The sequence below is a fragment of the Leucoraja erinacea genome, chromosome 2, assembly GCF_028641065.1.
Source record: "Leucoraja erinacea ecotype New England chromosome 2, Leri_hhj_1, whole genome shotgun sequence".
In the NCBI taxonomy this organism is placed as follows: Eukaryota; Metazoa; Chordata; class Chondrichthyes; order Rajiformes; family Rajidae; genus Leucoraja; species Leucoraja erinaceus.
This window is the reverse complement of record NC_073378.1, coordinates 132,604,980-132,629,612: the sequence shown is the minus strand read 5'-3', so window position 1 is coordinate 132,629,612 and position 24,633 is coordinate 132,604,980. Positions and strand designations below refer to the sequence as shown.

The 24,633-nt window shown below is 47.1% G+C and overlaps 1 protein-coding gene across 1 annotated transcript in view; it reads left to right on the top strand.

The window, feature by feature from the left end:
- Nucleotides 1–24,633, top strand: part of adck5 (aarF domain containing kinase 5) — a 62,394-nt gene that overhangs the window by 19,069 nt on the left and 18,692 nt on the right. The window contains exons 2-6 of the mRNA XM_055665536.1: nt 3,764–3,858; nt 11,902–12,051; nt 14,687–14,762; nt 17,272–17,472; nt 19,528–19,668. Of these exons, the coding sequence (XP_055521511.1) occupies nt 3,764–3,858; nt 11,902–12,051; nt 14,687–14,762; nt 17,272–17,472; nt 19,528–19,668 (663 nt within the window). The remainder of the gene's footprint in view (nt 1–3,763; nt 3,859–11,901; nt 12,052–14,686; nt 14,763–17,271; nt 17,473–19,527; nt 19,669–24,633) is intronic.

Genomic DNA, 24,633 nt, shown 5'->3' with positions numbered 1-24,633 from the left:
TGAGTTTTAAGTCTGGACAGCCCCCTTTTGAGTCGATGGAGGGGCAGTTCTGATGGGTAGAGGGATGCTGTTCCACAGTCTAGGAGCTGCAACCGCAAAGGCGCGGTAGCCCCTGAGCTTATGCCTAGACCGCGGGATGTTCAGTAACCCCAAGTCGGCCGATCTGAGGGAGCTGGAGGTGGTGTGGTGGGTAAGCAGACTTTTTATGTAGGTGGGGGCAAGCCCATTAAGGGCTTTGTAAACATAAAGAAGAATCTTGAAATTTATTCGGAACCGCACAGGGAGCCAGTGGAGAGAGGCCAGAATTGGGGTGATGTGGTCTCTTTTTCGGATGCCCGTCAGGAGCCTCACTGCGGCGTTTTGGACCAGTTGCAGGCGGGACAGGGAAGATTGGCTGATGCCAGTGTAAAGGGAGTTGCAGTAATCGAGGCGGGAGGAGATAAATGTGTGGATGACCATTTGGCAGCCCTGCAAAATGCTTGAGTAACTGGTTCCTTGTGTATGCTTGCGTGTACTTTTGTATAGTGTAATTTGACTGGATAGCACACAAACCAAACAAATATTGATATTGTAGAAACAAAGAACAGCAAATACTGGTTTACACCAAAGATAGACACACAGTGCTGGAGTAACTCAGCAGGTCAGGTTGCATCTCTGGATGGAAAGTATAGGTGACACTGCTGTCATCTATAAGAATAAGGGGTAGGCTATTTAGAACAGAGATGAGGAAAAAATGTTTCACCCAGAGAGATGCGAATTCCTTCTCAGAAGGCGGCGGAGGTCAATTCTCTGGATGCTTTCAAGAGAGAGTTAGATAGGGCTCTTAAAGATAGCGGAGTCAGGGGATACGGGGAGAAGGCAGGGACGGGGGTACTGATTGGGGATGGTCAACCGTGATCACAATGAATGGCACTGACATGAAGGGCCGAATAGCCTATCTCTGCACCTATTGCCTACTGTCTATTGGAATTTCTACATGGTGCAACCAAAATGTATAAAAATGGCCTTTATTAAAATCTGAGAATGTGCACTTTAACCACATGTGATTTTTTTTTTTTTTTTCTATTACAAATCACAAATTATGAAGTGCAGAGGCAAATAAATTAATGATGGGTCTTTGTCCCAAACATTATGAAGGGCACTGTAGCAATTTCACTGCCTGGTGTAAATTTGAATGTGTTATTCCATAAAATACAAGCACGTAAATCAAAGGTACACAAAAATGCTGGAGAAACTCATCGGGTGCAGCAGCATCTATGGAGCGAAGGAAATAGGTGACGTTTCGGGCCGAAACCCTTCTTCAGACTGATGAGGGTTTTGGCCCGAAACGTCACCTATCTCCTTCTCCAGCATTTTTGTGTACCTTCGATTTTCCAGCATCTGCAGTTCCTTCTTGAACAAATATATCGGCGTTCTTAGAGTTCAATTTGCCTAAGGCAGTGTGAGCTTGCACGCAAATCAGTCTGGTATTAATTGAACAAGTGTCTTATTCCTAAAAAGTGTATCATAAATCAAACGTGTAAAACACAAGGTGCCTGTATATGCGGTGATAGTAAATCAACATCAATCTTTTCTGTACTTCGCCTCATTGATGGTGTAGATCCAGCCGACAACAGTGTTATCATCAGTGAACTTGAAGATCATGTTGGCGCCCTCTCTCAGCTTTCTTTCCCCCCCCTCCCACACAATTAATCTGAAGAAGGGTCTTGACCTGAAACGTCGCCTATCCATGTTCTGCAGAAATGTTCTGACCCACTGAGTTATCCAGCACTTTGGATCATTTCTATCAACGTTCCTACTATTGGGTTGTAAGCTACGCTGTGATATATTTCATGATCTGTTGTATGCAAATCGGCACCACTTTGTGTCCAAGAAAACACTAACTATAACTGTAGCTGTAGGTCTTGGCACACTATCAATGCTCCTCTTGGACCCTAGCACAACGAGCAGTTAATATTCCCTTCACCTTTGGCCTGCCGTGCTGCATAAACTCACTAGGCTGTGGCTTGGCCCTGACCGCCCAACATATTTCAGCCTGTTGCTCGGGAACATCTATAAATAGCTGCTGTAATCTGCAGATGTCAATTTAGGGTGTAAGGGGAGGCCCTGCCTCTTCTGGAATCAAATTCAATTTTACGCACACGTTTGTTTCACATCCCAGCCCCAACTCCCTCTCTTTCTCACACGCGCGCACACACGCCTGGTTTTTATTATTTTAAAATACAATAATTAATTTATAGAACTCAATATGGCAAATCCACTCAGCATTTGGTGCTGCCACATTTTTTCTCAACCAACGTTATCTCATTCTCTCTAATTTAGTCTTCCTTTAGACCAAAACGGATCCTAGTTCTCCTAACTCTATGTTGGTAATGTCGTATAGACACAATGCTGGAGTAACAGCAGGACAGGGAGATTCTCTGGATAGGAGGAATGGGTGACGTTTCGGGTTGAGACCCATCTTCAGACCTGAAACGTCACTCATTCCTTCTGTCCAGGAATGTTGCCTGTCCTGCTGGGTTACTCCAGCGCTTTGTGTCGACCTTCGGTGTAAACCAGCATCTGCAGCCCTTCCTACACATTTGGTATTAGTGTATTATTGTCATGTGTACCGAGACACAGTGAAAAGTTTTGTTTGAATATTATTTAGTCAAACATTGCCATACATGAGTACAATCAACCAATAAACAAGTACAACAAGGAGTGCAAAGAGAAAAATACCAGAGAGCTGAATATAGACAAAAATGTGCAAGGTCTGCAATGTGGTAGATCAGGACTACACCATAGCGTTTGAAATAATTGTTCAGTGGTCAGATAACAGCAGGGAAGAAGCTGTTCCTGAATCTGTAGGCTTGTGAAACATGGTTGTGGTTTGGCGGAGGCGGCTGCGAGAGGCTTTACATCTGCCAGGTTAGGGTGTGTTTTGGGCACAGCCTGAGGCAACTCATTAGTACTGAGACACATTGAAAAGCTTGCTTTACATGCTATGACAACAAATCATACTGTTCCGTACATGAGTGTAATTATACACGTAAAAAAATGAAATAATTGGAAGTAGATTCTCCTCTTGAGGAAGCACGCAGAGAGTCTCAACGTTCTGACTGTCTTATGACCTCCAAGTCTCTGAAAAATCTGATCTTGGCCCAAGGTGATGTGCACAAAGCGGCAGTGGGCCAGGTCGACCCTAATATCATCGATCCAGTGCCGTCAGGAAACCGTACCTTAAATGAGACATAGTAGATATTACACACCTCCTTTTGCACATACTGGGACAGTACGATTTGTTTGCATAGCATGTAAAGGAAGTTTTCAATGTATCACGCTACTAATAAATTGCATATCCTTAGCATGCATGACAGCTTGTAGCACTATTAGGGTTGCCAAGGGGGAAATACAAAACAAATTGCAGCCTTAATTCATTCAGGTAGATGTGACTGTGAACATCATCATGGGCTATAAACCAAATTAAAGAGGTGATCTCTGGCAATTATGCTTTCCATTGGATGATCTCAATGCCTTTGAATGGGCAAACAAAGTTCTAACTCCATGTTGAAGATGGACACAAAATGCTGGAGGAACTCAGTGGGTCAGGCAGGTCTCTGAAGAAAAGGAATAGGTGATGTTTTGCGTCGTTTAGGCTCCATGCTTGGGGGCACCCACGCAAATATCACCTGCGAATTGGAATAACTTGTGTGACAACTCTTGTGTGCAATCTTTGAATCGTTGAAAGACGCCTGTGTAAATCTCTGTTGTTGTTTGCTAGGTATGGCTGTGCAGACACCACTGGACGTTACTGCAGAGGACGAGGCAGGTCCCCATAGTCGTTATCAAGCAACGACTTGGCTCCAAGGCCCCCAGGTACGTCGTTGATGCAAACGTGTCTTGGAGCCACACCGCACAAAAATGGCCTTTAGGCTAAACATATCTCTGCTGACTCGTTGGAGTATCGTGTGCAGTTCCGATCACCACGCTAGAGGAAGGATGTGATTGCGTTAGAGGCGATTGCTGAAGATTCACAGGAACGTTAGAGGTTATTAGCTACAGTGCCCTCCATAATGTTTGGGACAAAGACCCATCATTTATTTATTTGCCTCTGTACTACACAATTTGAGATTTGTAATAGAAAAAAATCACATGTGGTTAAAGTGCACATTGTCAGATTTTAATAAAGGCTATTTTATACATTTTGGTTTCACCATGTAGAAATTACAACAGTGTTTATACATAGTTCCCCCATCTCAGGGCACCATAATGTTTGGGACACAGCAATGTCATGTAAATGAAAGTCATGTTTAGTGTTTTGTTACATATCCTTTGCATGCAATGACTGCTTGAAGTCTGCGATTCATGGACATCACCAGTTGCTGGGTGTCTTCTCTGGTGATTCTCTGCCAGGCCTGTATTGCAGCCATCTTTAGCTTATGCTTGTTTTGGGGGCTAGTCCCCTTCAGTTTTCTCTTCAGCATATAAAAGGCATGCTCAATTGGGTTCAGATCAGGTGATTGATTTGGCCCTTCAAGAATTGACCATTTTTTAGCTTTGAAAAACTCCTTTGTTGCTTTAGCAGTATGTTTGGGATCATTGTCTTGCTGTAGAATGAACCGCCGGCCAATGAGTTTTGAGGCATTTGTTTGAACTTGAGCAGATAGGATGTGTCTGTACACTTCAGAATTCATTATGCTACTACCATCAGCAGTTGTATCATCAATGAAGATAAGTGAGCCAGTACCTTCAGCAGCCATACATGCCCAGGCCATAACACCCCCACCACCGTGTTTCACAGATGAGGTGGTATGCTTTGGATCTTGGGCAGTTCTTTCTCTCCTCCATACTTTGCTCTTGCCATCACTGATATATGTTAATCTTCGTCTCATCTGTCCACGACCTTTTTCCAGAACTGTGGTTGCTCTTTTAAGTACTTCTTGGCAAACTGTAACCTGGCCATCCTATTTTTGCAGCTAACCAGTGGTTTGCATCTTGCAGTGTAGCCTCTGTATTTCTGTTCATGAAGTCTTCTGCGGACGGTGGTCATTGACAAATCCACACCTGACTCCTGAAGAGTGTTTCTGATCTGTCGGACAGGTGTTTGGGGATTTTTCTTTATTATAGAGAGAATTCTTCTGTCATCAGCTGTGGAGGTCTTCCTTGGCCTGCCAGTCCCTTTGCGATTAGTGAGCTCACCAGTGCTCTCTTTCTTCTTAATGATGTTCCAAACAGTTGGTTTTGGTAAGCCTAAGGTTTAGTTGATGTCTCTAACAGTTTTATTCTTGTTTCTCAGTCTCATAATGGCTTCTTTGACTTTCATTGGCACAACTTTGGTCAGCATGTTGATAAACAGCAATAAAAGTTTCCAAAAGTGATGGAAAGACTGGAGGAAAGACTAGGTGCTGAGAGCTCTCTTATACCTGCATTAAGGAGGCATTTAAACACACCTGAGCAATTACAAACGCCTGTGAAGCCATGTGTCCCAAACATTATGGTGCCCTGAAATGGGGGGACTATGTACAAACATTGCTGTAATTTCTACATGGTGAAACCAAAATGTATATAAATACCCTTTAATAAAATCTGACAAAGAGCACTTAACCACATGGATTTTACTTCGGAGTCACGTGAGTGATTCCGTGAAGAAGCCCGTCCCAGGACGCGTTGCGGCATTACGTTTCAGCAGGCCAAGCGGCAGCGCGGGAGTCAGGGCTCCCGCAGAAACGAGAAAAGCTAAAGTTTAGGTAAGTACTTACCTTTACTTTACAGCCTTTGCGTCTGTTTGTTCCCTGCAGGGCATGCAAGCGGCCCCTTGGACTCCGGGAGGAGTTTTTCCGTTGTCGGGAGGGGAGGACGCAACTAGGACTCGCCGGCGGACCATGGTGCGGGTGCCGGTAAGCTGTCCTCAGGGGCGACATCGGCGCAGGGCTAGCACTGCGCTAGGGTTCCCCTCAGTCCTCCCTCGCCCTCAAGGACTGTCCAGGTGAGGCAGGCAGGCGGGCGGGAGGAGGCTTCCGACTTTTGCGAAGCCGTTAAGGGGACCCACGGAGCAGTGCTGGCGTGGAGTGCGCTGCAGCCCGAGTGCAGCAGCCCGAGGAGAGAGAGAGAGGGAGAGGGAGGACCGCTAATCAGCGCCCCGCTCCCGACTCTGTACCAAGCCCGTCAGCATCAGCTGCGGGCTGGGAGGGAAATGCTGCACCTGCCCGACGAAACGACGTCTTTGGGCAGCAACAGGCGGTAGGACCGCTTAGGGGGCGGTCCACAAACCCGACACCGGGACCTAGCCAGCCCGCTAGCGCCTGAGCAACGGGCTGGATGTGTGGAAAACCCGGCGGTGGAGCCAACATCGGACTGGGAAGTCTCTCCACCCAGGAGGAGGAGAGACTGCCGCCTGAACTACAGGAGCAGCTCTTGGGCATTCCAAAGGTAAGTTTGCAGTTGTGTTTTTATTACATAGTTCAGGAACACAACGCAAAACTCGCAAAGAGGTACTGCCCCGCTCCAACTATACCAGCGGGGCAGCAACCGGCGGCAGCGTCGCTCGCAGAGCGTTTTCGCTATCCCTGAGACCGAGCCAAGCCAGTCTCGCCAGAGCCTACACGGCGGACTGGGAAAGGGGCTAGGAAGCCAAACGGCCGGTCGTCTCCGACTCGTCGGAGGGGGGAAATGTCCACCCCAAAGCGGGGGAGAGACAGCCGCCTAAGCTGCATCCAGCAGCTATTGGAGGGGATGGTCTACCGAGAGCAGCAGCGCTCTCGGACAGACAGGACAGGCGCCCCCTCCATGGTGCTGAGTCCGGCACCTCCCTTTGCGACCTCGGACCAGGAATGGGAGGTTAGCATCGGTGACCAGGGGCAGGCTGGTCTGAGTATGGGGCAGGCGGAAGGAGCCGAAAGAGAGCAGGGTGTGCAGGAAGAGCTGCTGGGGGTCGTAAGCCGATTCGTCGCTACCCCACGGGTTGGAGCAACACTGGAGCCAAGAATGGCTGCCAGCATAAACCATCTCTCCAACAAACCACTGCAGGAGAAGGTGCTCGCCCAAGTGCTTGAGGAGCACACAGCCCCGGATAATTGTGAGGCACTCAAGGTCAAGAGCCTCAATCCTCAAATATGGGGCAACGTGGGGGGACCGATTCGGACACAGGAGGTCAAACTACAGCGCATTCTTCGCCTCCTCACGGCGGCTATAACAGCCTATGCGCGGGGAGTTGAGACCGTAGAGATGACCACTCACCAACAGGATGTCCTGGCACTCATGTGCACGACACAATATGAGTTGAATAACCTAAGAAGAGACAACATCAAGCCGGCCCTCAATCCTAAATTTGCAGGTTTATGCAAAACTCCATCAGTAGAGACCGACTCATTTCTTATTTGGGAAGGACTTGAACAAACAGCTCAAAGAGATGGAGGAGGCGTCCAAGACCTTTAGCCTCATGAGGGCACCACCGGCAGTGAACATACCAAAGCTCTTCATTCCACCCAGGCGGCAGCACACCACTGTATCTACCAGTCGGCGGCCCGAACATCCGACTGGTCAAAGCTGTGGGCCGCACTATCCCCAGAGACCTTTTTTAGGTCAGGGCCTGCAGCGGACCCCCTGGAAAATGCGCCTCCCCCCAACATCGCCAGCACGTCGACAGGGAAGAACACTCAAAAAAAAAAAAAGAAAAAAAAAATCACAAACCCGCCAATAACCATGGAGGTAGGTGGGTCTGGTTCCTACCAGCATATAGAGCGCTTTCTTGGACTATCTTGGCTTTCATATTAATTCAGTCCACGTAACTATAATGTTGCCAAGAGACAACATAGTTGAATTGGCACAAACAAGGGACAAATTAATGGTCAAACTACCAACTACTCGACAAATAACAGAGTAATTGGGGGAAAATGGTACCATTTTCTGTCTACATGATTCAGATGTTAGTATCAAGAACAACATATAGGTTGTCATTGAGCATCTCATGAAGTTACCGACTGAAATAATATCAGAAAGACAGTGGTGGGGTTACCACTTACACTGGGCATTAAGTATCTAAAAATGCTCGGGTGAAATTCATGAGTTTAAGCACTTGCATGTATGGGTATAAATAGACTACACTATGGAGGTGGCCTATATTAACCATATGGCAGCATAAAGTCGGTATCATATGACAAGTTGGTCAAAACAATTTGGCAATGGTATATCCATAGAGGTATTGGACTATCAACAACTTACCTGCCTGGTAAACAAAATACAGTGACAGACACCAGGTCACAAAAAATTAAGGACAACATCAAGTAGATGTTTTCATGTAAAGTTTAACAAAACTATCAAGCTATACGATGCATTTCATTGTCTCTGTACTGCACACTGACAATGACAATTAAAATGGAATGTGAATCTGATATCGATTATTTGCATCAATGCTATATCACCAGAGGTTCGGGGATGTCCTATGTATGTCGCGGGGGGAAACCAGACCCTGGGGCAGTGGAATCCTCATATATATAAAAAAAAAATTCCCTGGGACAGATAGTTCCAGCAGAAAGCTTGTCAGCTATATATATTAACTTTTCTGACCTATAGGTCATGTTGTCATTCAACAATATATTTATAATATTGATAGACAAATGCGTTCATGTTGCATTGGTGAAATTAATTCTATGTATTTTTTCCCTTCTGCCTCACCAATCGAGAACAACGCACAGTACAAAAGGATTCTGTTTCAGAACTTACGCTATGACATGATTGTTGGAACTTGCATGGAGTTTTTCCAGTACCCAGGATTATTAACAATCGGAGCCGGGCACAAATCAACTGTGCCATGAGAAAAATAAGCTCCTGAGCTGCAGATTCTGCGCAAGCCTCTCGGACTGGGATTGTTATACTGAACAATCAACACCATGTCAGCATCCTTTTGAACATTCACTGGACTACAACACTTGTCCAGCATCAACAGAAGTGCTGCAAGGATACAGGGAAAACCTACTCATCCGATACAGGTACTACAAACTGGAATTCCTGGAGAACCGTCATCACGATGAAGGATTCGGCTACAGTACCATCAACACAGCTAGAATTGCCCTGACTGTTCTTTTCAAAACAGCTACAGGACAACAGGTATGGGTTACTGGCTGGGGGTAAATTTGAAGGGTATTAAACTCTAAAGCCCTAGACCAAGTACACCCATATGTTGGGATGTCACAATGGTTAACCATACTTCAGGGGATACTCACCAGCCAGAGCCCTAAACCTGAACCTTCTATGCACTAAAAACATATGTTGAAGGCACACTGAGCAGCACAGAGGGTCCAGTCACTACTCCTATTTCAACTGGACACCATGCTCACAGCTTCAGACCAGATCTCTATCATTTGTCCAGGGAATGGTCAAACCAGACCAGGAATACCTTATCCAGTCATAAAATCCGGGCTTACCCGCCAGAAAACACGGTAATGTACCAAGACCCTTTTTTACCTTACATAGACACAACCTAATTATGCGAGGGAGATGAAAAGCCTTGTGGGTTGGTCACAAAAAATCTTGTGGTCGGGTAACAAGCCTTTTTGAAATGGCTCAAGCAGGTTAAAGCTCCTGGGATAAAACTAACATGTCAAAGTTGTCATCCCACAGGAGAAGCTTCCACGTCAACGGCAAAAGAATGGACGTACCTATAAACCACATCCTGGCTCCAGCAGAATAGTGGGGGTAAAACGTTCAGAGAAATAATTTATTATAAACTGTTGACAAAACCTGTTTTTTCATTTGCAGGAAAGATTCCAATCTGCAAATATTCAAATTAGCCAAAGGGAGCATTTAAATTTCTTCAGTGTCTATTGTAAAATACCATTGGGGTTTCTATAACAGAATCATTGGTTGGTTACGATACACACTTCCTCCCTCAAAGACTTCGGCAGTGAGTGTAGTATAACTGTTACACGGTTTGCAATCACAGAGCTTTGAAATCTTCACGGAATCACTCACGTGACTCCGAAGTAAAATAGTAAGATTAAACGAGAACTTACCAGTTTGAAGTTTGATCTGTATTTTATGAGGAGTTACGATGAGGGTTTACGTGCCCTCCGCTCCCACCCTCATTACATGGATCAAACTGATAATTGATGTCTCTTTGTTCTTTACTATGTTACTTCAAATACTTGTGTCTATCTGTGATTCCACACCGCTGCTTTGAAGTATGCCGCAACGCGTCCTGGGACGGGCTTCTTCACGTAAACCCTCATCGTAACTCCTCATAAAATACAGATCAAACTTCAAACTGGTAAGTTCTCGTTTAATCTTACTATTTTTTTCTATTACAAATCTCAAATTGTGGAGTAGAGAGGCAAATAAATAAATTATGAGTCTTTGTCCCAGACATTATGAAAGGCACTGTATCAGATGTTGGGCAGTTGCATTGTTTTTTCTGGAGTGCCGGAGGTTGAGGGGAGACCTGATAGAAGAATATAAACTGATGAGAGGTATGGATGAGGGTAGACTGTCGGAATGATAGACACAAAATGCTGGAGTAACTCAGCAAGACAAACAGCATCTCTGGAGCATAAACATGGGTGACGTTTCGGGTTGGAAAGGCCAGTGTGAAGAAGGGTCTCGACCCGAAACGTCACCTATCCTTCTCTCCAGAGACGCTGTCTGACCTACCGAGTTACTCCAGCACTTTGGGTTGATCGTTCTGACAGTCTACCCTCATCCCATATGGTCTCATCATTTTATATACTTCTATCAGGTCTGAAGAAGGGTCTCGACCCGAAACATTACCTATTCCTTTTCTCCAGAGATGCTGCCTGTCCCGCTGAGTTACTCCAGCTTTTTGTGCATATCATTCTTAACCTTTCCTATCTGTATACATGCTACCACCTGTGGGTTTTTTTTAAATGTCCCTCAGGTGCCACTTAAATCTTTCCCGTCTTGCCTTAAACCTCTAGTTTTAGACTCTCCTGTGTAAAAAAAATGATTGGGGCTATCTATCTATCCTTCGGTTTTAAACCTATCTAAGTTCACACCTCAACAACAGGGATAGACATAATTCTTAGAGTTTTCCCATTTGTCAGGGAGCTGCTGTCCAAAGGCACTGAGGTTATTTTAGCCAGGAACTCAGGACCAGCATTAAATGATGTTACTTGCTGTGAGTTGACAATAGTTACGGAGAGGATTGCAGCAATGGATTCAGTCATCAGGACAGCTTTAGTCTCTTGAGTCTCCCCTAACTCAAGCCCTCCAGTCATAGAATACAGTACAGCACAGGATCAGGGCCTTCGGCCCACAATGTCTGTGTCAAAAATGGTCAATACCGGGTCTCACTTCATATCTTTCTACTCTCTTATTTGCGTATCAGTGGAGGATTTTTATATTGTGCAGCAAGGAACTGGCTCAAGCACTTTAATTCCCCTTCCCATTCCCACACTGACCTTTCTGTCCTCGGCCTCTAACTTCAAGTAACCCCAGCATTCCCTCTCTCTCCATCCCTCCCCACCTAAATTGTGGCAGCTTCAAAGTCGCCTTGTTGAGTCTCATGGTCTGTAACTCGTTTTCACCCAGCCTACAGCCAACAATGGCCTGTTTCCATTATCATCGTTACTTGTTTGCATATCTTTCATTCATTTGTTCAATATCTCTTTACATCATCTATATCTCTCGTTTCCCTTTCCCCTGACTCTTGGTCTGAAGAAGAATCGCAACCCGAAACATCATCGATTCCTTTGCTCCAGAGATGCAGTCTGACCCGCTGAGTTACTCCAGCTTTCTTGTGTCTGTCTGAGGATTTGTATATTACCTGCTATTCTGTTTGTGTATTTGTTCCTTCCCCTTTGCCCTCTGCCCATGATACTAAGCCTGGTTTAGCCACACCAGAAATGGTGTTGCAGAGGGCTTGCAATAATAATAGCGTGGTGTGCTGTTGTTTCTCTGCCCCTGCAGCGATGTGTATCGCCGAGGCCTGTACAAGAAGGTGGTCCTGGGGCTGGTGCTCGCCCCGCCGCTCGTTACCGGCGCCGTGTGGTGCTTGTCCGATACACGTGACCGCAGGCGGATGCGGATTCTGGTCGATGGCGTCGGCCGCTTCTACAGGTAAACACTGCCTCACAGCATCCTCCGCTGCTTGGGCTCCTGTTCTGTCCACAGAGCGGCACGTTGGCGCAGAGGTAGCATTGTCGTCTTACAGCGCTTGCAGCTCCGGAGACCCGGGTTCCATCCCGACTACGGCTGTCTGTACGGAGTTTGTCCGTTCTCAAGTCAAGCCAAGAGAGTTTATTGTCATGTGTCCCAGATAGGACAATGAAATTCTTGCTTGCTGCAGCACAACAGAATATTGTAAGCAAAAATACAGAACAGTTCAGTTCAATATACACATAAATAAACAGATAAAGTGCAATAGGCTGTTACAGTTCAGAGTCTGTTTGTTGGCAAGTTCAAAAGCTTGTTGGCTGTGTGGAAGAAGCTGTTCCTGAACCTGGATGTAACAAATTTCAGGCTCCTGTGCCTTCTGCCCGATGGTAGTGGAGAGATGAGAGCGTGGCCTGGATGGTGTGGGTCCTTGATGATGTTAGCAGCCTTTTTGAGGCAGCGACTGCGATAGATCTTTTCGATGGTGGGGAGGTCAGAGCCGATGATGGACTGGCCAGTGGTCACTACTTTCTGCATCCTTGTCCGCTCCTGGACGGCCAAGTGACCCCGTGACCGAGATCTTTGGTTTCCTCCCACACTCCAAAGACGTACAGGTTTATATGCTAATTGGCTTGTTATTGATGCAAATTGTCCCTAGTTTTGGACAGTATTAATGTGCGGAGATCATTAGTCGGTTCGGACTCGGTGGGCCTGTTTCCACGCTGTATCTTTAAACTAACCTAAACTTAAAGGTCTCCTCATTCCCGATGACTATGTTTCTTGGTGGCAGAGGGAGACTGCTCCCCCACAACTGTTTCCAGGTAACCAGTCTAAAGAGCGGTCACAACCCGAAGCGTTGCCTATTCATGTTCACCAGAGACGCTGCCTGACCCGCTGAGTTACTCCAGCACTTTCTGTGCTGCACACAGTTCCAGCATCTGCAGTTTCTTGTAGTTTAGTTTAGAGATATAACATGGAAATATGCACTTCGGCCCACCATGTCCACGCTGACCAACGATCACCCATTCACACTAGTTCTGTGTCATCCCACTTTCTCATCCACCCCCTACACACTAGGGGCAATTTACAGAGGGCCATTTAACCTACAAACCTGTGCGCCTTTCAGATGTGAAAGGAAACCAGAGCACCTGGCGGAAACCCACGCAGTCACGTGAAGAACATGCAAACACAGCACACACCGCCTGTGTTTATGAGCCAACTGTTCTCAAGCAGTTTATCCATAGACTGACAAGGATACACTAGATAACCTGGAACATTCATCAACACTGGACTTTCCTGAGAAATGCGTGCATATTCAAAGTTGGTACTAATGCTCATAATTGTTTGTTGACCGAATCTGTGCCTTGTAAAGTCGTGATACAAATAGAAAACTAGGACCTTTGGCCCATGTAGTCCACACTGACCAGGAAGCACCTATTTACGTTAATCCTACTTTAACCCCATACTTCCATCCAGGAAAGACGTCATTGAGCTGGAAAGAGTGTAGAGAAGATTTACCTGGATGTTGCCAGGACTCGAGGGCCTGTACTACAGGGAGAGGGTTGGGCAAGTTGGGACTTTATTTCTTAGAGTGCATCCTGGTCCGAGAACACTGATGCTATTATAAAGAAAGCACATCAGCGCCTCTACTTCCTGAGAAGATTACGGAGAGTCGTATGTCAAGGAGGACTCTCTCTAACATCTACAGGTGCACAGTAAGAGAGCATGCTGACCGGTTGCATTGTGGCTTGGTTCGGCAACTTGAGCGCCCAGGAGCGAAAAAGACTACAAAAAGTAGGAAACACTGCCCAGTCCATCATCGGCTCTGATCGAGGGGATCTATCGCAGTCGCTGCCTCAAAAAGGCTGGTAGCATCATCAAGGACCCGCATCATCCTGTCCACACACTCATCTCCCCGCTACATTCAGGTAGAAAGTACAGGAGCCTGAAGACTGCAACGTCCAGGTTCAGAAATAGCTACTTCCCCACAGCCATCAGGCTATTGAACTCAACATAACTCTGAACATTAATAGCCCATTATCAGTTTATTTGCACTTTATCTGTTTTATTTATTCATGTGTGTATATATTTATACAATGGTATATGGACACAGTGATCTGTTCTGTATTCATGCCGTCTATATTCTGTTGTGCTGAAGCTAAGCAAGAATTTCATTGTCCTATCTGGGACACATGACAATAAACTCTCTTGAATCTTATTGAGGTGCACAGAAACATGAGGGTGAGTGTACAGAGTCTTTTTCCCAGCGTAGGGGAATCGAGAACACGGGTAGGGTTCAGTTTCGAAATGAAGCATGAAACAGGCCCTTTGGCCCACGCTGACCATCGATCATCTAGTTCTATGTTACCTCGCTTTCCCATCTACTTCCTGCCCATTAGGCCAATCAACCAACCATCTGCATGTCTTTGCTAAAAGGTGGAGAGGCGAACCCCATATGCACAGATCCCAATGTCAGGATCGAACCCAGGTCTGTGGCATTGTGCTGCCCAATATTGGATGTGTTGAACAATCAATGAGGATGTTTGAAGGTTGGAGCAGGTACTTCACCTCACTGGTCTATTCTTGCCCATCCATCCAGGTCTATTTACATTGGAATAAAAATTTCTGTGGATTACTGGTGGACCATCAATGTTGAACTGCGCGGACTAAACGAGGTAAGTTTCAGCGTGATCAGTGTTGATTTAATAAAGTCCTATTTCCTCCCCATTTCTCTGGTCTAAGGTCCGACTTGCATTCACTTGCTCCTTTTCTCTTGTGACAGAGCCACAATGGCAAGAGGACATTGCCCGTTAGGCACAGTACCAATTCACCAGAGAGGGTCGGGTCTTTAGGGAGATGAATCAAGAGAGCGCATTGCATTCACGGGGCTTGTCATGCTCCAGGCTGAAGATGGCCCCAAAACGTTGTCTGTCCATCTCCTTCCACAGATGCTGCCTGACCCACTGACTCCTCCAGCACTTTTTATTCTCCACAATCCAGCACCTGCAGTTTCTTGTGTCCCCTTTGTCGTATAACATACTGACTAGTGAAAGGCCTGGATAGAGTGGATGTGGAGAGGATGTTTCCATTAGTAGGAGAGGCCATGGCCTCAGAATTAAAGGACATACCTCAGAAAGGAGATGAAGAGGAATTTCTTTAGTCAGAGGGTGGTGCATCTGACAGGGATTCATTGCCACAGAACGTTGTGGAGGCCAAGTCAATAGATATTTTTAAAGGGGAGATTGCTAGATTCTTAATTAGTACGGGTGTCAGGAGTTATGGGGAGAAGGCAGGAGAATGGGGTTAAGAAGGAAAGATAGATCAGCCATGAGTGAATGGCGCTGTAGAAGATGGCCCAATTCTGCTCCTAGAACTTATGTTCCTTGCCTTGAGAAATCAGCAGGAGAGACAAAATGAATTGCAGGTAGTGGAATAAAACGCGTAAAGTACAGGGGTCATTCAGCGGGTCAGGCAACAACATGGATAGGCGATGTTTCGGGTTGGCAACCAATTTGCCCGAAGAAGGTTACACAACAAATAAGCTGGAGAAACTCAGCGGGTGCAGCAGCATCTATGGAGCGAAGGAAATAGGCAACGTTTCAGGCCGAAACCCTTCCCGAAGAAGGGTCCTGACCCAAAATGTGGTTGGTCCATTCCCTCCACTGCTGACCTGCTCAGCTCTTCCAGCAAAGGTGTTTAGACTAAATTAGTCAAATAAGTGACAGAACCGGTAACAAGAACCCATTTCATCAGGTGAGTACAAACACAAACAGAAAATATTGTAAATGCTCACCAGGTCAGGCAGCAATTTTGAGGCCTTTGCCAGAACCAGGATAGGTAGGGGGAAAAAAACAAGTTAGTTGCAAAGGATACAGAAGAGGTTCACCTGGGTGTTACCTGGGCTTGTGGTATAACTGTATGTTGGAGGGAGGGGTTGGATGGGCTGGGACCTTTTTTCTTTGGGGCGTGGGAGACTGAGGGGTGATCTCATTGAGCTGCACACGAGCATGAGTGGCATGGATAACGTGAATGCTCACAGTATGTTTCCCTGGGTCAGCTGCATTTATTTGTGGACAATAGGTACAGGAGTAGGCCATTCGGCCCCTCGAGCCAGCACCGCCATTCAATGTGATCATGGCTGATCATCCACAATCAGTACCCCGCTCCTGCCTTCTCCCCATATCCCCTGACTCCGCTATCTTCAAGAGCTCTATCTAACTCTCTCTTGGAAGCATCCAGAGAATCGGCCTCCACTGCTTTCTGGGGCAGAGAATTCCACAGATTCACAACTCTCTGGGTGAAAAAGTTTTTCCTCACCTCCGCTCTAAATGTCCAACCCCATATTCTTAAACAGGTGGAGGTTGACCCGTGCTGCCAAAAGTATCTTGGATCAGACAGCTTGTGGCTAGGTGGTAGCTTTGTCACCAAGAAGGCAAACAATAGACAATAGGTGCAGGAGTAGGTCATTCGGCCCTTCGAGTCAGCACTGCCATTCAATTTGATCATGGCTGATCATCCACAATCAATACCCCATTCCTGCCTTCTCCCCATATCCCTTGACTCCGCTATATTTAAGAGCCCTATCTAGCTCTCTCTTGAAAGTATCCAGAGAACTGGCCTCCACCACTGGATTCCACAGACTCACAACTCTCAGGGTGAAAAAGTGTTTCCTCATCTCCGTTCTAAATGGCTTACTCCTTATTCTTAAACAGTGGCCCCTGGTTTTGGACTCTCCCAACATTGGGAACATGTTTCCTGCCTCTAGTGTGTCCAAACCCTTAATAATCTTATATGTTTCAATAAGATAGCCTCTCATCCTTCTAAACTCTAGAGTGTACATGCCCAGCCGCTCCATTCTCTCAGCATATGACAGTCCCGCCATCCCGTCAAAATGTTGTTGGTGCTCTCACATACCACCCTGAACACGGAATTCCCTCAATTCCTCAGCGCTAGTGGAGGAGATTGTAAAAATCAATGAATGTGCACCGTCTGTCTTAACCTCTAGCTTTGTTCCAACCATCTACCTATCAAACCCCCCTCTCACCTATCTGCCAGCACCCTCTCCTCGCCTATAATTGGTTTGAAGAAGGGATGCTGCCTGACCCACTGAGTGACCCCACCACTGTGTCCTTTGATGAATGTGCGGGGATGGGTTATCAGTGCTGTGCTCTTGGATCCCGCCAGGACAATCCGGACTTCATCGCCACCATGTCTGCCTGCCACCAGCGAGGTGCAGACCTCATCGTGGACGGTGCCATCAAGAACGCCGGCCTGTACATTAAGCTGGGCCAGGGGCTGTGCTCCTTCAATCACCTACTCCCTCCAGAGTACATTAACTCCCTGCGGGTGCTCGAGGACAAGGCCATCAACAGGAGGTACAAGGAGGTACGTCTGGCGATTCCCGCTCAGAGGTAACGCTGGGTAGCACGGGACCCTAGTGGCAACGTCGAGCTGTTGACAGTCCCGCATAAGTTCAGTTTAGTTTGTTGTCACGTGTAGTGAGGTACAGTGAAAAGCTTTTGTTGCGTGCTATCCAGTCAGCAGAAAGACAATACATGATTACAATTGAGCCATTTACAGTGTATAGATACGTGATAAAGGAATAACGTTTAGTGCAAGGTAAAGCCAACAAAGTCCGATCATGGATAGTTCAAGGGTCACCAAAGGAGTAGATAGTAGTTCAACAATGCTCTCTGGTTGTGGTAGGATGATTCAGTTGCCTGATAACAGCTGGGGAAAAACTGTCCCAGAATCGGGAGGTGTGCGTATTCACACTTCTGTAACTTTCGCCTGTTGGAAGAGCGAAGAGGGAGTGGCCAGGGTATGACTCGCCCTTGATTGTGCTGCTGGCCTTGCCAGAGGCAGCGTGTGCTATAAATGGAGTCAATGGAAGGGAGGCTGGTTTCTGCGTCCACAATTTGCTGTCATTTCTTGCGGCCCCGGATGGAGCTGTTCCCAAGCCAAGCTGTGATGCATCCTGATAAAATGCTGTCTGTGGTGCACCTGTAGAAGTTGGTGAGAGTTGTGGGGCACATGCCGAACTTCCTAAGCCCTGTAAGGAAGTGGAGGCGTTGGGTAGCTTCCTTGGTCGTTGCTTCAATATGGGTGGTACAGGAGAAGTTGTTGGTGATATTGACGCCTAGGAATGTGGAGTTTCAGCCATCTCTACATTGGCACTGTCAAGGCAAACTGAGGTATGTGTACCCCTTCACCTCCTGATGTCGATCACTATCTCCTTTGTCTTGCTGAGAGAAAGGTTGTTGTCTCGTTTGGCCAGTCACTGCTTGCCCGCTGGTAAACAAACCTCCCCCTCAGCTCTGCACCGAGCTCCCACCTCAGTCCTATAGGTCCCTCAGTGTCAGGGAGTCTCAGCAGAGGAACTACTCACATCTGCTCGGGTTGATGAGCACTTCAATTGTGTCTGACCCTGTGACCAACCCTTCTCTGCTCTGCATTTAAGATGGACACCGTTTTATTTATTTGTTTGTTTCGTGCATGAGCCTCCCTTGTTTGGTCTGACCGTGGGCACCGACCTCCTGGTCTGGGTCTGAACCGGGTCAGAGTCAAATGCCCCTGTCCCACTTAGGAAACCTGAACAGAAACCTCTGGAGACTTTGCGCCCCACCCAAGGTTTCGTGCGGTTCCCGGAGGTTGCAGGTGGTTGCCGGAGGTTGCAGGTAGTGGAAGCAGGTAGGGAGACTGACAAAAACCTCTGGGAACCACACGGAAACCTTGGGTGGGGCCAAAGACTCCAGAGGTTTCCGTTCTGGTTTCCTAAGTGGGACTGGGGCATAACTCCGGCCACCAACCTCCTCTAGTCCGGGTCAGGCTCTGACCCTCTGCACTGGCCTCATTTGGTCGGGATCTGAGCTTGCACATTGACATCCTCTGGTGCGGATCTGACCCTGGGCACTGACCTCCTCTGGTCTTGGTCTGAACCAGTTTGGTTTATTGTCACGTGTACTGAGGTACAGCGTGTTATTGCGTGCTATCCCTTCAGCAGAAAAACTAGACATGATTACAAACGGGACCCGCAAAGTACAGGATAAGGGGAACAATGATCAGTGCAAGATGAAGCCCAGTAACGTCCGATTAAAGACAGTTCAAACGTCTCCCATGGTGTAGTTAAGAGCTCAGGACCACTCTCTAGTTGGTGATCAGATGTTCAGTTGCCTGATAACAGCGGGGAAGAAACTGTCCCTGAATTTGGAGGCATGTATTTTCACATTCCTGTACCTCTTGTCTGATTGGAGAGGGGACATGGAGTAACCGGGGTGAGACTCGTCCTTGTGTCTGACCCTGAGCGCTGGCCACCTCCAGTCTGGGTCTGAACCAGGTCAAGGGCCGACCCCATCTTGGTGAACTCCCCCTCCATACCATTCTCCTGAAGTAGATGTATGTCCAAGATATTCTTCAACCTTCTCTTTTTGATATTGGCAGCTTGATCTCTTGTTCTTTGAAGATTTTAAGAGCACCCCGCAAGTGATGTTCAAGCGCTTTGATCCGGAGCCATTTGCAGCGGCCAGTCTCTCTCAAGTCCACAAGGCAGAGCTGCAGGACGGGACACCCGTGGCCGTTAAAGTAAGTCCCTCCACTGCACCCACGGCCCAGATCCGAGCTCTGGCTCCACGCACCACCCCAATGTTAACACCAAAAAGCAACACACTGCCGACTTCAAATTACCACCTTGACTTGTCCTCGGCTGAATCAAACAGAGAAATATTTACTTGGTTTCACAGTCGATGTTAAGAATTTGGTCATTAAGGCGCAGGGTGGCAAAGCTGGTAGGGTGGCTGCCTCGCAGCGCCAGTGACCCGGGTTCAATCCTGACCGGGTGCTGTCTGTGTGTGTGTGTGTGGAGTTTGCACGTTCTCCCTGTGACCACATGGGTTTCCTCCGGTTTCCCCCCACATCCTAAAAGACGTGCGGGTTTGTAGGTTAATTGGCCCTCTGTAAATTGCCCCCTAGTGTGTTAGGAAGTGGATGAAAAAGTGGGATAGCATCGAACTAGTGTGAGCCCGTGATCGATGGTCGGCGTAGACTCGGTGGGCCGAAGGGCCTCTTTCCATGGGTGGATGGGTAGTGATGGAGACATCCTTGCCCTTATAAGTCACGGCATTGAGTATAAGAAATTGGCTGGTATGCTGCAGCTGTACCAAACATTGGCCAGGCTGCACCTGCAATATTATGTGCGGGCAGGAATTACAGATGCTAGTTTAAACCGAAGATAGACACAAAATGCTGGAGTAACTCTCTGGAGAGAAGGAATTTGTGACGTTTTGGGTCGAGAACCTTCTTCAGAGTCCGAAGAAGGGTACTGACCCGAAACGTCACCCATTCCTTCTCTCCAGAGATTCCGCCTGTCCTGCAGAGTTACCCCATCATTTTGTGTCTATCTTAGAATATTATGTGCAGTTCTGGTCACCACGCTACATGGACAGTGGATGCAGAAGAAATACACCAGGATGTTGCCTGGAATGAAAGGCAGTTGTTTTTTTGTTCTAAAGATACAGCGTGGAAACTAGGTCCTTCGGCCCACCGAGTCCGTGCCGACCAGTGATCCCCGCACACTAACACTATCCTACACGCACTGGGGTCAATTAAAAATGTTACCAAGCCAATTAGCCTGCAAACCTGTATGTCTTTGGAGCGTGGGATGAAACCGGAGCAACGGGGAAAACCCACGCAGGTCACGAGGAGAACGGACAAACTCTGTACCGCCAGCACTCGTAGTCAGGATCGAACCTGGTTCTCCGGCGCTGTGAGGCAGCAAATCTACCGCTGTGCTGCCCGCAGTAGTTATAAGGAGAGATTGGTTTGGTTATTTACTCTCACTGAAGTGTAGGAAGCTGAGGAGCGATCTCGTAATGGTTGATGATGAAATGTTGCGGGGCGTAGTCGGGTCTTTCCCTAAGGTGGAGAAATCTAGGACTAGAGGGCACAGCCTTGAGGGGAGAAAAATTTAAAAGGAGTTCTGAGGGGTAACATTTTCACACAGGGCGGGGGGGTATATGGAACGAGCTGCCAGAGGAAGTGAGAGAAGTAGGTAGAATTGCAACGTTTAAAAGGCATTTAGACAGGTACTTGGATATGAAGTGGATAGAGGAATGTAGGCCAAATGGGGGCAAATAGGACTGGAGCGATGGGTGTAATGGTGTGTATGGTTGAGGGGCTGAAGGGGTTATTTATGTGCTGTATAACTCTAGGTAATCTGCAGCACGATGGCACAACTGGTAGATGCTGCCTCATAGATTCAGAGACGCATCTTCATTCACAACCTCGAGTGAGTCTGTCTGTATATGTGTGTGCGTGTGTGTGTGTGTGTGTGTGTGTGTGGAGTTTGCATGTTCTCCCTGTGACTGCATGGGCTTCTTTCAGATGCTCCAGCTTTGTCTCGTGTTCTAAAGACGTGCGGGACAGTAGGTGGGCATAGATAGACATTCAGAACACTTTTCCCCCAGGGTGAAAATCCTTCCCCTGTCACCAAAAAATCCTAATCCCTCTAACATAGAAACATAGAAATTAGGTGCAGGAGTAGGCCATTTGGCCCTTCGAGCCTGCACCGCCATTCAATATGATCATGGCTGATCATCCAACTCAGTATCCCGTACCTGCCTTCTCTCCATACCCCCTGATCCCCTTAGCCACAAGGGCCACATCTAACTCCCTCTTAAATATAGCCAATGAACTGGCCTCAACTACCCTCTGTGGCAGAGAGTTCCAGAGATTCACCACTCTCTAGTTCTTGATGACCAGACATTGGGGAAAAAGACTGTGTATTCACACTATCTATTCCCCTCATTAACTTGTATAACCTGTGTAAGATCGCCCTTCGGTCCAAGGAATAGAGTCCTAGCCTTCCCAGCCTCTCCCTATAGCTCAGGCCCTCGTGTCCAAGCAACATCCTCGTAAATCTTCTCTGCACACTTTCCAGCTTGACGACATCCTTCTATGGGCCAGGTGTGGACAGGTAGGACCAGCGTAGACTGGGCTTCTTGGTTGGCATGGACAGGTTGGGCTGAAGGGCCTGTTTCCTTCTGTATGACTCCTGAGTCCAAATACAGTGTCAGAGCTGTGGCAGATTTGGTCTAACCAGGGTCTAACCATAAAGCTACCACAAAATCCTCCCTTTTATTTTCTAATTCGTCAGTTACAAAGTGGGATTGGTTTAAGATTAGTGTAAAGGAGTGCTCGATGGTCAGTACACGATGGGCTAAAGGGCTCTTTTCCACATCGTGTGTCTGTCGAGTCTGCTTGCGTGCAGCCAGTGACTTTAGTGTGATGCTCGAGACGGGTCGGCTGGGCTTTAAATCTGAAGTGTTGGCTCAATTCTTCATGGTGCTGCACTTAAGAGAGTCTTTGCATGTTCAGCAGGCAGCACCAATGTGCCTTGATGTGACGGCCTGGCAGCTTGGCCAAGGAATAAGTTTTGCCCACACCGCCACGGTTTTGTTTTTAACTGATGCTGTCGATTTTTTACACCCATTTGAGAGCATAAAGTGAAAAATCGGACTCCCTACATTACTGCACTGGAGTGGAAAAATCCCACGACATCCCGAGGCTCATCTTTTGCCTGGAACTTGGGTAATTGTTGAATAGATCGACGTAGACAAAAATGCTGGAGAAACTCAGCGGGTGCGGCAGCATCTATGGAGCGAAGGAAATAGGCAACGTTTCGTCCCGAAACGTTGCCTATTTCCTTCGCTCCATAGATGCTGCCGCACCTGCTGAGTTTCTCCAGCATTTTTGGCTACCTTCGATTTTCCAGCATCTGCAGTTCCTTCTTGAACAAATATATCGGCGTTCTTAGAGTTCAATTTGCCTAAGGCAGTGTGAGCTTGCTAGTTAAAGAAGAAAAGCAATCAATTTGGTATTAGTATCAGTTTATTATTGTCACAAGAATTGTCACAAGGTACAGGGAAAAGCTTTGCATGGTATTCAATTAGATCGTAATGTACATTCAATGTGGAGAGTTGCTACCTTACAGCGCTTGCAGCGCTGGAGACCCGGGTTTGATCCCGACAATGGGTGCTGTGCAATGGGTACGGAGTATGTACGTTCTCTCTATGGCTTGGGTTTGGGTGGCTTGGGTTTTCTACGAGATCTTCAGTTTCCTCCCACGCTCTAAAGACGTACAGGTATGTAGGTAAATTGGCTGGGTAAATAATAATAATCTTATTTATATAGCACATTTTTAGTCAACTTGCATTGACCCCAAAGTGCTTCACACAATTACATTACATTTACACACAGGCAAAGGTGGGTGAAGTGTCTTGCCCCCCAAGCAGGATTCGAACCGGCTACCTTCCGGTTGCCAGCCGAACACTTAGCCCATTGCGCCATCTGTGGTCCCACTATGTAAACATTGTCCCTCGTGTGTGTGTGTGTAGGATAGTGTTAATATACTGGGATCGCTGGTCAGCCCGGCCCCAGTGGGCTGAAGGGCCCGTTTCCGCGCTGTATCTCTAAAACTAAAACTAAAAACTACAACACATACAAGTACAACAGAGAGTGCAAAGGGGGGAAATACCGGAGTGCAGAATATGGTGTTACAACGTTTTAGAGTTAGTCGCAAGATTTTTTTTTTTTTTAAAGTACAGGATCCTACAATGAGGTTGGTTGAAAGATCAGGACAAAATCCAAGTTCATGGCAGGATCGTCAGTCGTCTGATAAGGGTTGGGAACAAACTGTTCCTGAATCTGGCGGTGCGTGCTTTCAAGGTTTTGGTATATTCTGTCTGATGGGAAAGGGAAGAAGAGGCAATGGCCAGGACGTGAGTGAAACTTGATTACACTGGCAGACGTTAGTTAAAAGTATTCTGATTAAGAAGAACCACTTCAGCTGGATGGATAACCCAGGGCACAAATTAGTTTAGTTTAGCGATACAGCATGGAAAACACTGGGTCCGCGCTGACCAAAGTATACTAGGTCTATGCTAAACGCTAGGGAAAATTTACAGAATTAACCTATAACCCTGCGTGCCTTTGTATGTGGGAGGAAACCCACACGGTCACAGGGGAAACATGCAAACTCTGTACTGACAGCACGGTACAGAGGGCAGCACGGTTGTACAGTGGTAGAGTTACTACCTTAAAGCCCCAGAGACGTGGGTTCGATCCTGACTACGGGTGCTGTCTGTACAGAGTTTTACGTTTTCCCTGTGACCGCGTGGTTGTTTTTCCACGTGCTCTGGATTCCTCGCACACTCCAAATACGTACAGGTTTGTAGGTTATTTAGCTTCTGTAAAATTGTAAGTTGTCCTTAGTGTGTAGGATAGTGCTAGTGTAGTGAAGGGCCTGTCCCACTTGGGCGACCTAATCCGTGAGTTCTGGCGAGTTTGCCCTCGACTCGTACTCGCAGCATGGTCGACATTGGGTTCTGGCGAGTTTGCCCTCGACTCTTACTCGCAGCATGGTCGACACTGGGTTGTAGGAGGTCTTTGTAGCGTTCCTTCATGCTCGAGAGTGGTCCCCGCGTACTCAAGGCCTCAGCTACATCGCGGCGGTTTTTTCAATATGTTAAAAAATGCCCGCAAGTAAAAAAA